Source organism: Pelophylax lessonae, assembly GCF_965119305.1.
Source record: "Pelophylax lessonae genome assembly, chromosome: 6".
NCBI lineage: Eukaryota > Metazoa > Chordata > Amphibia > Anura > Ranidae > Pelophylax > Pelophylax lessonae.
Window position 1 is genome coordinate 49,889,764 of NC_138773.1, and position 13,450 is coordinate 49,903,213.

Below are 13,450 nucleotides of genomic sequence, written 5' to 3' on the forward strand. Positions count from 1 at the left end.
TCACATTTCTAATGATTTATCTTTGTCTCATTTTTTTTTTACATCACAGAAACCTGACATTTTAACAGGGGAGTGTAGACTTTTTTTATCCACTGTATTTCCAATAATATGCCCCAAGGTAAAAGATTCTCAAGCAAGCCTAAAAACAGAGATGCAAGTCTAAATCCAATAGGAATACATGTTTGGATATCCCAAATTTATTTTTGTCAAAAAACCTTATGCGATAACAAGAAATTTGTTAAAGTGTTCTCTTTATTAAATAATGTCTTTACACGTTTGTATATTGTTTTTTTTTCTTAGAAACTACAAGAAAACAATTAGAAAACAGATGTAGAAACCATAATAAATCTTGTACAATTTTTAATATGCAGAATCATTATTTTCTCCTAATTAAGATGAAAACAAAGTCATGGTGGGCTTTTATTTTCCTGATCTAGTCCTTCCACTCCTTTTTTATACTCAATTTCCACTCCCAGGACAAGTGGTCGGTTTTGTCATCATCTGTGAAGCAGGACTTAACGGAATACGTCCCGCGGGCTATCATTCCTTTCGGAGCCTCCTCTGGTGGCGTTAGGAATTCGTACGGTTCGATCCGAGGGCCGTAACTGCCAACCATGTGTGTCCCTTTGTCAACTGTTGACAAAAAAAAAAAAATTTAATTATTTTTATGATATAGGTAAATAGAACATACAGTTTTATATACTGTGTACATATACTGAAATAAATATATATACACACATCCCCCTCACTGGGACATATGTCCCCATTACTAGATTTCCTTTATTCCTAGTCTGCTGACAACTGTAAAATTTTGCATTTCATATAACTCTGAGGTTGATTTACTAAAACTGGAGAGTGAAAAATCTGGTGTAGCTCTGCATAAGAAACCAACCAGCTTCCAGGTTTTATTGTCAAAGCTTATTTGAACAAGCTGATTGGCTACCATGCACAGCTGCACCAGATTTTGCACTCTGCAGTTTTAGTAAATCAACCCCTAGGGTCCCTGTGAGGGACTGGAACTACCATTAAAAAAATAAATAAAAAAAGGGAATTTAAAAGTGATCCTGTGGCCAGGCTGTGGGGACTATATTGTTTACATATTCTTAACAAGCTGCACATGAACTTTAAAAGGAGTCATCACTTACCTCTGTAGCCATAAAGAAACAATTCATCCTCAAAATTTATAGTAGCGGTGCTGTAGTTGGGGTTTTAGTTTACCACCAACTTTAGCTCACCCTGATCCCCCTCCCAGCAGTGATTTTCCAATGTAAACAGAGCACCTTTATGTTTAAAGCCCATCTCTGGACATAAGACCACTCCCTTCCATACCACCTGATCGCCTATTCAGTTTTTTCCTAAATACCTTTAGAAGCCATTTTATAATCACCTAATTCTGCTGTCCATGTCCCTTTCCAGTGCTGCTTGCAGGAGCCCTAACCAGTTGATCCAGAGAGCTGCAGTAGACTGGTTTCTTCTTCCCAGTGTCATCAACAACATTCTCCTAAGGAATATGCTGCTGGACAGCCAATAGGAAGTATCTATGTCCACCAGGCAGTGAAGTGGACACAAAGAGAAGAATTGGGACATGGTGCATCAGGTGACCACAAATTTAGGCGTTTAGGGCTTTTAGACTAAGATTTTATTTGGGGGGCAAAGATTGGGAAAGGGGGGATCTATAGCTGGCATTCAGCATTAAATTAGAAGGCTGGTTGAGTGCCAAGCTTACTGCTAAATAGTGTTGGGTGAACAGTTTGGGCTGAGCAAAAGTTTGGCCCGAACAGCGCCTGTTCGCCCAACACCCAAATTAGTGGGGCACTCAACGGGATGTTCGTCCGCCGTGTGCCCCACAATGCACTGTGCACAGAGCACCGTCAGAGCCCTGATTGGACAAAGTGATGATGACTTTGTCCAATCATGGCTCAGTGCTCATAGTCCCACCCCACACTATCAAAGGTTCCTCCATAAAGGAAGCTTTTGCAGTGTGTTGTTGGAGTGGAGATAGAGCAGGGCTCAGTTTGGTGCTAGGGAATTAGTGTGTCATTGTGACTCAGAACGTAGAGTAAGTATAGTGTGTCAGTATAGTGTAGTAGTGTGAGTATAGTGTGACAGTATAGTGTAGTGTCAGTATAGTGTGTTATGTAAACACTGCACTACACTAACATTTAGTGCTGTATACACCATTTTTTCTGGTTGCTGCAGGGGTTTTTTTTTTTCTTTTTTCTCCCCTGCCTGCCCCCCTTTTTTTTTAATGTTTTAAATCTGACTGCAACGCTAGTTTCCCCCCCTATTTTTTATAGTTTTTACATTTCTGTCAGCGTCAGTTCTTTAAAGTGCACAAAACACCACTTTTTAATGAATAAAGTGCATCCAATCACACATTTCCCAGTTTCTATTAAATTTGGGTATTAAGCCCTCGCCCCCCCCCATCATGTTTGGGAAGCCAACAAGGAGAGGCAGACGTTCCCACGGCACTATGAGGGGGCCAGTAGCGTCTGTGTCCATAGGCAAAAGGTGGACGTGGTCCGTCCTGAGGCAGGGCACATTTTTCTCGGTTTAGTGATGTTGCCCATGCTATCTAGCTCATCCTCCACGACCCATGCGCATAGTCCTCTGCAGCTGCCACAGCAGCTTATTCTGCCTCTTTGTCCACAGCTACTCCTGTCATAGCCCCATCATCATGCATGGAGGGGGCTGCTGAATTATTTGAACACAGCATCAGCCACTTGCTTCTTGATGATCAGGTATTACTTGATTCTGATGTTGGTTCTGAGGTTGAGGAATGGAGTAACAAGAGCCTACAGAGGTGAGAACACTGATAAACAAGAAATTGGCAGTCATGTTACCCCAGCCACAGCATAATGCCAAGTTGGCTCCGGTGATGAGGAGGATGGAGGGGATGATAATGAGGTCACTGACACGACTTGGGTACCAGATAGAGCAGAGGACGAAAGCGAGGGGGAGAAACAACCTCAAGGAGGCAGGACATCCTTGAAGACATCATGGAATAGTAGAGAGCAGCCACCCTATTCCATCAGATTGTGGAGCTCTTATCTCCCAGTCCACTTCCCACAGCTCAGCAGTCTGGGCCTTTTTTTAGCACATATCCAACCAATCGCACGGTTGCAATTTGCAATCTCTACCGCAAGCAGATTAAGTGTGGCAAAAACACCAGCCATTTGGGTACCACATGCTTGACAAGGCATTTAACCTCCCACCAATCAGCCCATTGGCAAGAGTACCTGAAAGCCACACAAAAGGGACGCAATTCTGCTCCTCCTCACTCCTTACCTTTCATGTCTACCCCCCTATATATCTCATGACCTCTCAACAGCCTCCACTGACAGAGATGATGGTATAGCAAAGGGTATGACAGGTCCTTGCAATACATCTGCCAGCAGCACACCACCAGCTGTAGAGTATAGCAGGCAAATTTATCTGCCCCAGTTGCTGCAAATAAAAAAAAAAAAAACACTCCTTGCCACCCACAGCCTCTAAATTCCAGCTTGTCCAACTCCTGCCTTTCTGTCTGGTGGATTCTGCCCCTTCTGTGAATTTGCAGAATGCGCTGTACCACAATGGCAGGTTCCCAGTCGCTATTTCTTTGCATGCAAGGCCATTCCAGCTCTGTACCATCACATGGAAGGCAATGCTATGGCATCATTGGGAAAGGCAGCCAGCCGCAAGGTCCACATTACTGCTGACACGTGGTCCAGCAAGCATGGTCAGGAATAATATATTTTGTTCACAGCACACTGGGTAACTCTGCTTGCAACTAGGAAGGATGCAGCACAGGGTTCTGTGCTGGAGCTTGTTTTGCCACCAGGTCTCTATACAGCTGGTGGTGATTATGCAAGATCTGTCAGTTCTATCCCCTCCTCCACCATGCCCTCCTCTGCTGGATTGTCCTATGAAACACCAATACCCCCCTAAGCGTTCAAAGGGCCATTCAACGAGTCAGGTTTAAAGAGCCAGGAATGGTGGTGTGTCATAATGGCACTAACCTTCTGTCTGCCCTTCAACAGGGAAAGTTGACACATATGCCGTGCCTGGTACATGTCCTTTAATCTGGTGGTTCAGCTTTTTTTAAACAGTTACCCAGATTTGCAAGATCTTCTAAAGCAGGGGTAGGGAACCTATGGCTCACGAGTCAGAAGTGGCTCTTTTGAATGCTGCATCTGGCTCGCAGACGAATAAGGTCTCCTGCTATAAGTATATCATTATTAGCCCCGAGTCGAGTCCATGCCTGCGCGCTGTGGCCACATTGATTGCTAGTATGCCGCTTGGCGTCTAGCAACCAGTGATGTCATGCGACGTCAGCGTCGTCACGTGACAGTGGGAGAGCGAGGGCAATGGTCAAATTCCTCCTCCGCTCCTAAATTTACTCCACCCACCACCGGCCACCTCCCTCTTCTCCAGGCAGCAGCGCGGGCTCAGCGTAGAGCCGAGGGAGGTTCTGAAGCGACAGGTCAGTAAGTCAGACTCATCAGTGTAAATATTTTGCGTTCTGTGCTTCCCCTGGCTCAAGTAATTGCAAATACTCTTTCAGAAAGAGTATTTGCAATTACTAAGTTGAGACAGGGAAGCACAGAAAGCAAAAAATTATAGGCTAGCCTGCAGCTTCTTTTTTATCTTTTATTCAGAGTTTACAGAGGCTCCCAATACCTGCAGCCGTATAAACAGTGGAATTTTTTAATAAAATTTTCCCAGACATTGACATTTTGGCACATATGGGCTACACATCCACTTTCTATTTGCGCTAAGGTTATTTCTCCTTTCCATTGTCGTGCCCTGCAAATAGCACTAGTGTGAACAGGGGAAGTCAACTTTAATATTTCAGCTCCTTTAACCACTTCAGCCCTGGAAGGTTCTATCCCCTTAATGACCAGAGAGATCGCTGACCTGCATCCATGAACATACTGAAACAATGCTTTTGAATGGGGTTTTTGGCTTTAAAGTTAAAACACAATTGGGTTGTTCTACTAAAGGCAAACAGTCTGTGCACTGCAAGTGCAGTTGCACTAGATCTGAGAGGATGCTATGAAATGAGGGAAAGTTCTGCGGATTTCTATCATCCAATCATGTGCAAGACTATATGCCTTTTAGTAAATCAACCCCAATGTAGAGCGCTTGTGAACATGGAAAGGTTTTTTTTTTAACAAAGCTACACAGAGAAAGTTAAGAACGTTACCCATTTCATTTGATCGATATTTTTATCAAAAAAAGTTACCTTTAATTCCTGTCTTGAAGGTATGTTGTACATATTTTAGCCCAGATACAATTTCCTTGTTCACCTAGAAGAAAAGTAAAACAACAGACTGTGAATAGGTAGGAAGACCATGCATCAGCACTCAAGGGTCCAAGGACATACTCCGACCGCCCAGGAATACCAAATACTTCAATCTCTCTCTAAAAACACACCTTTCTCTGAACCTATCATTGTTTTCAATTATCCGATACTTCCTATTATCATACAGTGTGCACACCATTCTATCCATCATCCCCATTCTATAGACCCCTCCAACAGGGTTTATTGGTCCTATGATTTACAGTACCTACTACCTAGTAGTTGTATGACCCTGATTTACTTATTCTGCAGGATACTTTGGTGATATCTGCTCTTCTAAACACCATCAAGTAGCTGACCGACCAACTCCGGCTACAATCATTTTGAGTAGCGGACCTGGAATAGGCTTGCAGCAAATAAAAGTTGGATACGGTTAGCATCTCTATAGTTCAGGGTAAAGGACTCAAAGTATTAAAACCAATGCATCAGCAGGACAGTCAGGCATGTAGAATTTCTAGAAGAAAAAAATAAAGTAAAAATGCTTTAAAAAAGGGGCTCAACCCACATAGCTACTGTTCCCAGTAAAGCAGGTGCTTGGTGTCTTCTACCGCATTTTCTTTGATATTGTCAAGTCTTAAGACCAGGACACTAATACCTTTTCCATACTGGGCAGTATGCTTTGATGAGCATGACCTTCTTATATCCTGTTCCATATTAGACAATAAGCTGAAATCAGCAAGACCCTCATACCTCCCGTTCCCTATCAGATAGTGAGGTGAACCGCATAACCTTTGTTCCGTATTAGATAGCAAGTTCCAACAAGCAGCTCTAATAACCATCAGGTAAGCTCTAACTAGTAGGGCCTTGACATCTTCTGCTTCTTATTAGATAGTGTTTTTGAGTAGGGCCCTTATTCCTTTTTTGCTCTGCTTAGGCTCTGAATTGCTACTGTTCTGTACACATGTACAATATGTGTTACTGTGTACCCTACAGTACATTACTGTGTTGCCATGGTCCCCCCCCCCCCCATAAAGACATAAAGAAGTTTATTAACCGCCCAACAAGCCCCCCAATAGCAGATTCACTGTCATAGGGCAGCCATTATGTGCAGCGTATATATACCCGATTCTGCACTTCCACCTAGGGTGCACACGCAGCTTCTGCTGTGACTAGTCCCAGCAAAAACAGGTAAGCAGGTGTTGGCGAACAGATGTCTGCTGATACACGCCAATCATCAGGAATAGAGGCTTGGTGGAGCTCTGCCTATGTAAACAAGGCAGAGCTCCATCCTGACAGCAGGGATGTCATGGATTTTCTTTCCCTGCAAAGAAAGTACTAAAATCCATCACATCCCCTAGTGAAAGCACCTCACATAGTACACAAACACTGGCTAGGCACACATTTAATCCTGTAATCGCCCCAGATGTTTAACCCCTTTCCAAACAGTGTCATTACTACAGTGACGGTTCATGTTTTTTTTAGCACTGACCACTGTATTCGTTTCACTGGTTCCTGCAGTGTTAAAAGTCTCTGATTGTCCGCCGCAATATCACAGTCCCAGTATAAGTCGCTGACTGCCACCATTACTAATATATATATGTAAACACACACACACACATTTCCAGTATTTATCCCATAGTTTGTAGATGTTATAACCTTTGCGCAAAATTAATTTACACTTACTGGGATTTTTTTTTTTTACCAAACATATGTAGCAATATACATATTGGCCTAAATTTATGAAGAAATTAGATTTTTTAATTTTATTATGATATATTTTTTATATAAGTAAAAAAAATTGGATTTTTATCTTACCGTAAAATCCTTTTCTCTGATGTTCATTGACGGACACAGATCCAAAATCTTCTTGACTATTGGGTTATGCTGTCCTCTACAGGAGTAAGACACTAGACCGTGAAAAATAAATTTACCACACCTATGGGGAAGTCCCAGGGGATATACTCCCAAAAAGGCTAAACCTAGCCAACCAGGTAACAAAGAGCTCAACCAGGAACAACTGGAGCTCACCTAAAAAATACACCCTGAAAGAGGACTCAACAGCAGCCTGCAAAACCTTGCGACCAAAGGCAGCATCTGAGATGCCAACACATCCACTTTGTAAACATTTGTGAAAGTGTGCACAGACGACCAAGTAGCCGGCTTGCAAACCTGCACCACTGACGCCTGATGACGGAAGGCCCAAGAGGCCCTAAGCCAGGGCTTGACAAATTTGCCTGAAATCTAGGAGCCAGCTAAAAAAGTTAGGAGCCAGTTTTTTTTTTTTTTTTTTAAACAACCAAGCTTTATTTAAAAAAACTGATACTAAATTTACACATAAATACGACTAGAACCCCACTCTACTATATAGCGCAATTGGATGGAAACAGACTGTCTGTCTCTTTCCATCCGATGCCATCTGATCCGATCCATGGGATGGATAGAAAATAGAACCACCATCCGTCTGTTTTTGGCGGGCAGGGTCAGATGGCGGCAGATTACCGCTCCATAGAGGAGACTGAACGGTCCGATCAGGTCTGCCTGAAAAACTGACAGGCGGACCTGATCAGACAGCCCGTGTGAAAGGGGCCTTCGGCTGTGGCACGGCGATGAGGAAAAAAAAAAAAGATATATATATATATTTTTTTTTTTTTTTTTTAATAAGAATTGAAAAAAAAAAAAAAAAAAAAAAAGATATATATATATATTTTTTTATTTTTTTTTAATTAAAAAAAAAGAAATTATTATTTTTTTTACATTTAAAAAATAAATTAATAATAATAACCACACTCCCTGTCCACTTACCTTTAAGCAAAGGTAACTGGACAGAGAGATGAAGCCTTAAAAAACTTCCCTCTCTTCTCCTCTTTGGAAGGAGAAGAAAAGGCATTGAGAACATGCATTACTCCCGGCCACCACAAGAGGGCGCCAGTTCCCCTAGCTTCTCATCTCACAGAAGAAGGCCGAAAAGCCGGGGACTAAATTTCTGGACGGCGCGGAAGTCCGTGAACTCGAAGAGGAGGTGGGGGGCGCAAAAGGGACAGGACAGCTCAAGCAGGGCACCCCAGGCGCCAGGTCGCTAATTCTAGTCGCAAATGCGACCTGGCGCCCGGGATTTGTCGAGGCCTGCCCTAAGCGCCCTAGTAGAATGCGCCTTAACAGGGAAAGGAGTATTCTGCCCCTTAATGGAATATGCCTGCACCACGGTCTGCCTGATCCATCTGGAAATGGTCGCAGCAGACGCAGCCAGCCCTTTACGAGATTGATCGGTGAGGACAAATAGCGAGCCTCATTTCCAAAACGACTCAGTCACCGCCAGGTACACCCTGATTGTCCGAACCACATCCAAAGAGTGCAAGACAATCTCTTAGGGTGTTTAGGCTTAGGACACAAGGAAGGCAACACAATGTCTTCATTTAAATGGAAACCAGAAACGACCTTAGGAAGGAACGACTGGCAGGGACGAAGCACCACTTTGTCTCTGTGAACCACTAAATAAGGTAAACAACAAGACAATGCAGCCAACTCCAACACCCTGCTGCAGACGTAATAGCCACCAAGAAAGCTACCTTCTGTGTCAAAAAATACGTAGAGGAAGCTCACAAATATCTTCAAAAGGCGATTTCCGAAGAACTGACAGCACCAAATTGAGGTCCCACAGAGGCAACGGAGATTTCACCGGGGGAGACAAGTGGCAGACCCCCTGAACAAAGGTGTGAACCAAGGAATGCATAGCCAATGGGCGTTGAAAGAAAATTGCCAAGACCGAATCCTTGCCCTTGATGATTCCCAAGGCCAAACGCTGATCTATATCTTTTTGGAGAAACTCCAAGATTCAAGTCACCGAAAAAGAACGGGGGGGGAGACCCCCCCGAGGCTAACACCACGCAATGTACACCTTCAAGACTCAATGATGAATATTCCTAGAAGTAGATTTTCTAGCTTTCAACAGCGTGGGAATCACTGATATAGGCACCCTTCTACCTGGATTTCAATAGCCAAGCCGTTAAAGCCAGCGACTGTAAAGCAGAAAGGAAGATCGGCCCTTGAGCCAGAAGATCTTCTCTGAGTGGGAGTCTTCAAGGGACGTCGGCGACCAGCCATACCAGATCTGAGTACCAAGACCGTCGAAGCCAGTCTGGTGCCACTAAGATGACTGGAATCCCTTCTGCCCCGATTCTTTGCAGAAGTCTTGGCAGAAGATTTAGAGGGGGAAATGCGTATATCAGATGGTATTGGCCCCAAGGGGCCACCAGAGCATCTGTGATAAGATGGGGTGGGGGTGCCCCTTCAGGCAGAAGAGGGCTTGATTTTGGGTCTGGGGAGACCCGCAATCGGCTTACCAGACCAGGGACTCTTGGAACTTCTGGAGGGGGTTAGAACTGATTTTGATCCCTTATCCTGAGATCCTGAGGAACAAAAGGGCCGCTTGTGAGCCGAGAAGGGCCCACGTTTGTAACCAGACTCCTTGCTCCTGGTAGCCTGCAGGAGAAGAGCACTTCTTCCCCCTGTAAGACCCTTAATGATCTCATCCATGGAAGCGCCAAACAGGCGATCCCCTACAAAGGGGAGATCCAACAGGACCATGGTCCGCCAGCTCCGCGAGGTTAGTGGGAATCTATTCCCCTTCCAAATCCTGGCGCAAAGCTTTGCCCATTTTGTTAAGGTCTGGGAAACCAAAGTTATGGTAAACAGCGGAATAAGGATGGAATCGGCCATGGTAAAAAGATGTCGGACCAGAGATTCAGCTCTCTTGTCAAAAGGGTCTTTAAAAGATGGAGAGTCCTGCACCGGGAGAAGGGTGGCTTTATTTAACCTGGAAACCTGAGAATCCACCACAAGTGGTACTGTCAGCTTTTTTTAACAGGGACTCTTCAAAGGGATATCTCCAACTAAACGCTTAGGCACCCTGACAGTGCGTTTAGGGAAACCCCACTGACTCACGACAATTTTGTCAAAATAGGCGGTAAAGGGGAATGAATACCTTTGTCGTCTTTGAGGATCTGCGGGTAGCTAAAGGCACTTTTCCACTGCAAGTACCGGCTCGGCTGCTAGTAGTGACTGCATGCAAAGGATTGTGGGATATGGTACCGGGTATGGTACCTCTTGGAATCACCATCGAGTAGGTACTGTTTTTGAGAGCCGTACCGTTCGGTTCCATGCAGTGGAAAAGCGCCGCCGTACCGTACCGTACCGAACCGTTCCCTACACTGTACCATGCGGTACCAGCAGTGGAAAAGCACAAAAGCGAGCCGAACCATTCGGTTCCATGCAGTGGAAAAGCGCCATAAATGTACCGAAGTCTCCAACGCAGCGGCTGCTGCGTCCTCCAGTTTTAAAGTTTCCCGCACTAATACAATCAGTGCATCCACTAGTGCCTTTGCATGTGGCCGTAGTGGAAGAGAAATCATCCTCACTATCAGAGCACTCAGGGTGCGTGGACGCAGACCCAGTAGGGATACTCACGTCTGCGGTGGCCAGATCAACCTCAGAATGTGAAGAGACAGAGCATGCAGGTTAATGTGGGGGGGGGGGGGGGGGGGGTTTGGTGCGCTTTTTGCCTGCCCTGTTTTTTGCAGGACCATATTTACCTTGGACACTAGGACCGCCATCATAGCAGACAGAGTGGACTGGGACCCGCAACCTCTGAGAGGGGGGTAAGATGGTGAAACATGCTCTCCAGGTACTCCATGGTTAACCTGGGGACCACACTAGCAAAAATAGAAAAAGTACTGCTAAACAACCCCCAACCGCTGTACAAGCAGCACCACAAGTCTCAGTGCACCAAGTTGCTGCTATAGCAGAATGGGGGAGAGTCATTTGTACCCACAGGGACTCACCACCACCGACTCAGGAACAGAGCAAAGCACAAAGCTGTACGCCGTGCAGCGATCAGAGAGGAGGAGGAAATCCAGAACACTAGAGGCCCACCACCGAACCACTGCTCCATAGGCGTCAAAAACATGGCCGCCGCTTTAGAACAATAGGATACTACAAAAAAAAAAAGCAGACGGACTACACAAACACGGCCGCTAACATATACAGCAGCCATCCACGACAAAATGGCGGCTCCCGGTACCCCCAGAAATGGATGGGCAGTAAGGAGGGGACCTGAAAGGAGCCCCCATCAGGATCACCCCCCCCCCACAAAAAAACACGTGTTTAGCAGCCGGCGCCACACCCCCCCCCCCCCATCACCTGCTGGACACCCCCAAACAGAAATTACATGTATGGCCGCCCCTGGGGGGGGGAGCTAGGGGTGGGTAAATGGAGGTGGTCCCAGGGGCACCTAAATGGGGGGGGGAACGCTATGCAGAAAGGAGGGGAACCCAGGGGTCCAACCATCTCAGGGAGGGGCCCACTTCCACCCCAAAAGGCCACCAGGGGAAGGAAGGGACACTACTTACAACACCATGGAAACCAGGTGGGCACCACTCCATGCAGACCACCGCACCATTGGAATGGGCGTGCTGCGGGCCAGAGGCACACTGCGATTTAGGCCGAGTCCAGGTCTGTGCATCCTCGTGAGATGTGTAACTCGCCGGCCAGCCCTGTCCAGTGGGGCTATGTAGCGGCTGAACTAGCGCGGTGGAGGGGTTGCGCTCGCTGGTCGGACTGGAAGACTATAAGGATCCAGGATATCCAGTCCAACGCCCAGACTGGCAGTTGATTTTAGTTCTTACAGGAACAGAGAGTAATAAAAGGAAAAAATTCCATTTATAAAGGAAAAAATGCCAGGACCAGAGATCCCAGCAAGGAACTAGGTCCTTACTCCTGACTAGGCAGAAAAAAAAAAAAAAACTGAGTGCCCACAGCAGGAAGTGGGAGTATACCCCCTTGGACTGCCCATAGGCGTAGTTAGACTTTTTCTGCCTAGTGTCCTACTCCTGTAGGGGGCAGCATAACCCAATGGTCAAGAAGATTCCGGAGCTGTGTCTGTCAATGAACGAAAGAGAAATATTGTTTTTTTCTTTTTTAAATTGTAAGTCTTTTTTTGTTTATAGTGCAAACATTTAAAAAAAGCAGAGGTGATCAAATCCCACCAAAATACAGCTCTATTTGTGGGAAAAAAGGACATATTTTTTTTTTTTTGGGTACATCGTTGCACGACCACGCAATTGTCAGTTTTTAGTGCCATATCAAAAAAAAATGGCCCGGTCTTGAAGGGGGGGTACAACTACATCTTCCCGAGATCAAGTGGGTAAAGTATAATAGATTATATAATACGAATATACATACACAAAACTGGAAAGCTCAAAAGGGAACATATGTGACACAAGGTAGGATTGCAGTTCAAGACATTCCTTGAGCGTGGGAGGTTGAGGCACTCTCCAGTGAACCGATATGCAAAGTCTGGCAGCGTTCACCATATGCACAGCCAAAGATCTATGGTACTGGCGAATATGGAGGTTAGTGCCGTGTAATAGGTACTATGCTGGAGTAAAGTCCAACATCAACCTAGAGACTGACGTAGCAACACGATAGACAAAAGCCCAAAATTGTTGTAAAGCTGGGCAGCTCCACCAAATGTGGAGCAAGGTCCCCTGCTCAGTCAGGCACCGCCAAAATATTTCCTGGCATGCCATGACTATTTTAGAGATTTCTTTACAGTATATACATTTGGCTACTATCTAGAATTCAGAAGCTGGGCTTCCTCTATCCAAAACCTAATTAATATGTTTAACTGGTTCACGAAGGCTAGTTAAGACAGGAAGTGGTGTTGTAGGAAATGGGGGAGGCAAGAAAGGAGACAACACAGCCAGGTTCTGAACACAAGTCTGGAAGAAGACCTTGGTGGAAGGAAGAGACTTCATATCAAGTAGAGCAGTGGTCCTCAACCCTGGCCTACAGAGCCCACTAACAGGCCAGATTTTAGGTATTACCTTGGGCAGATGCAGACTAGAGTACTGCAATCACTGAGCAGCAAATGATATCACCTGGGATGTATTTCAGTTATCTTGAAAATCTGGCCTGTTAGTGGGCCCTGTAGGCCAGGGTTGAGGACCACTGAAGTAGAGGACCCGGGTAGAAGGAAGGTCTGTGCCAGAGAGGACTTTACAAGACCAAAGTGGGAACTTCACCTGGGGAGGACGGTAAATTTACACTATGAGAGAACCCGATTTCTGAAATCACTCAATTAGCCTGGTGTCCCGGTTGCCTACAGAGACG

The 13,450-nt window shown here is 45.4% G+C and overlaps 1 protein-coding gene across 1 annotated transcript in view; it reads right to left on the minus strand.

Moving 5' to 3' along the window:
• Positions 1–234: 234 nt before the first annotated feature.
• ARHGDIG (Rho GDP dissociation inhibitor gamma) overlaps positions 235–13,450 on the minus strand; it is an 86,306-nt gene continuing 73,090 nt past the window's right edge. Inside the window, exons 5-6 of the mRNA XM_082260134.1 lie at positions 5,228–5,291; positions 235–633 (exon numbers count right to left, since the gene is read on the minus strand). Coding sequence (XP_082116260.1) covers positions 434–633; positions 5,228–5,291 — 264 coding nt within the window. The 3' untranslated portion in view covers positions 235–433. The remainder of the gene's footprint in view (positions 634–5,227; positions 5,292–13,450) is intronic.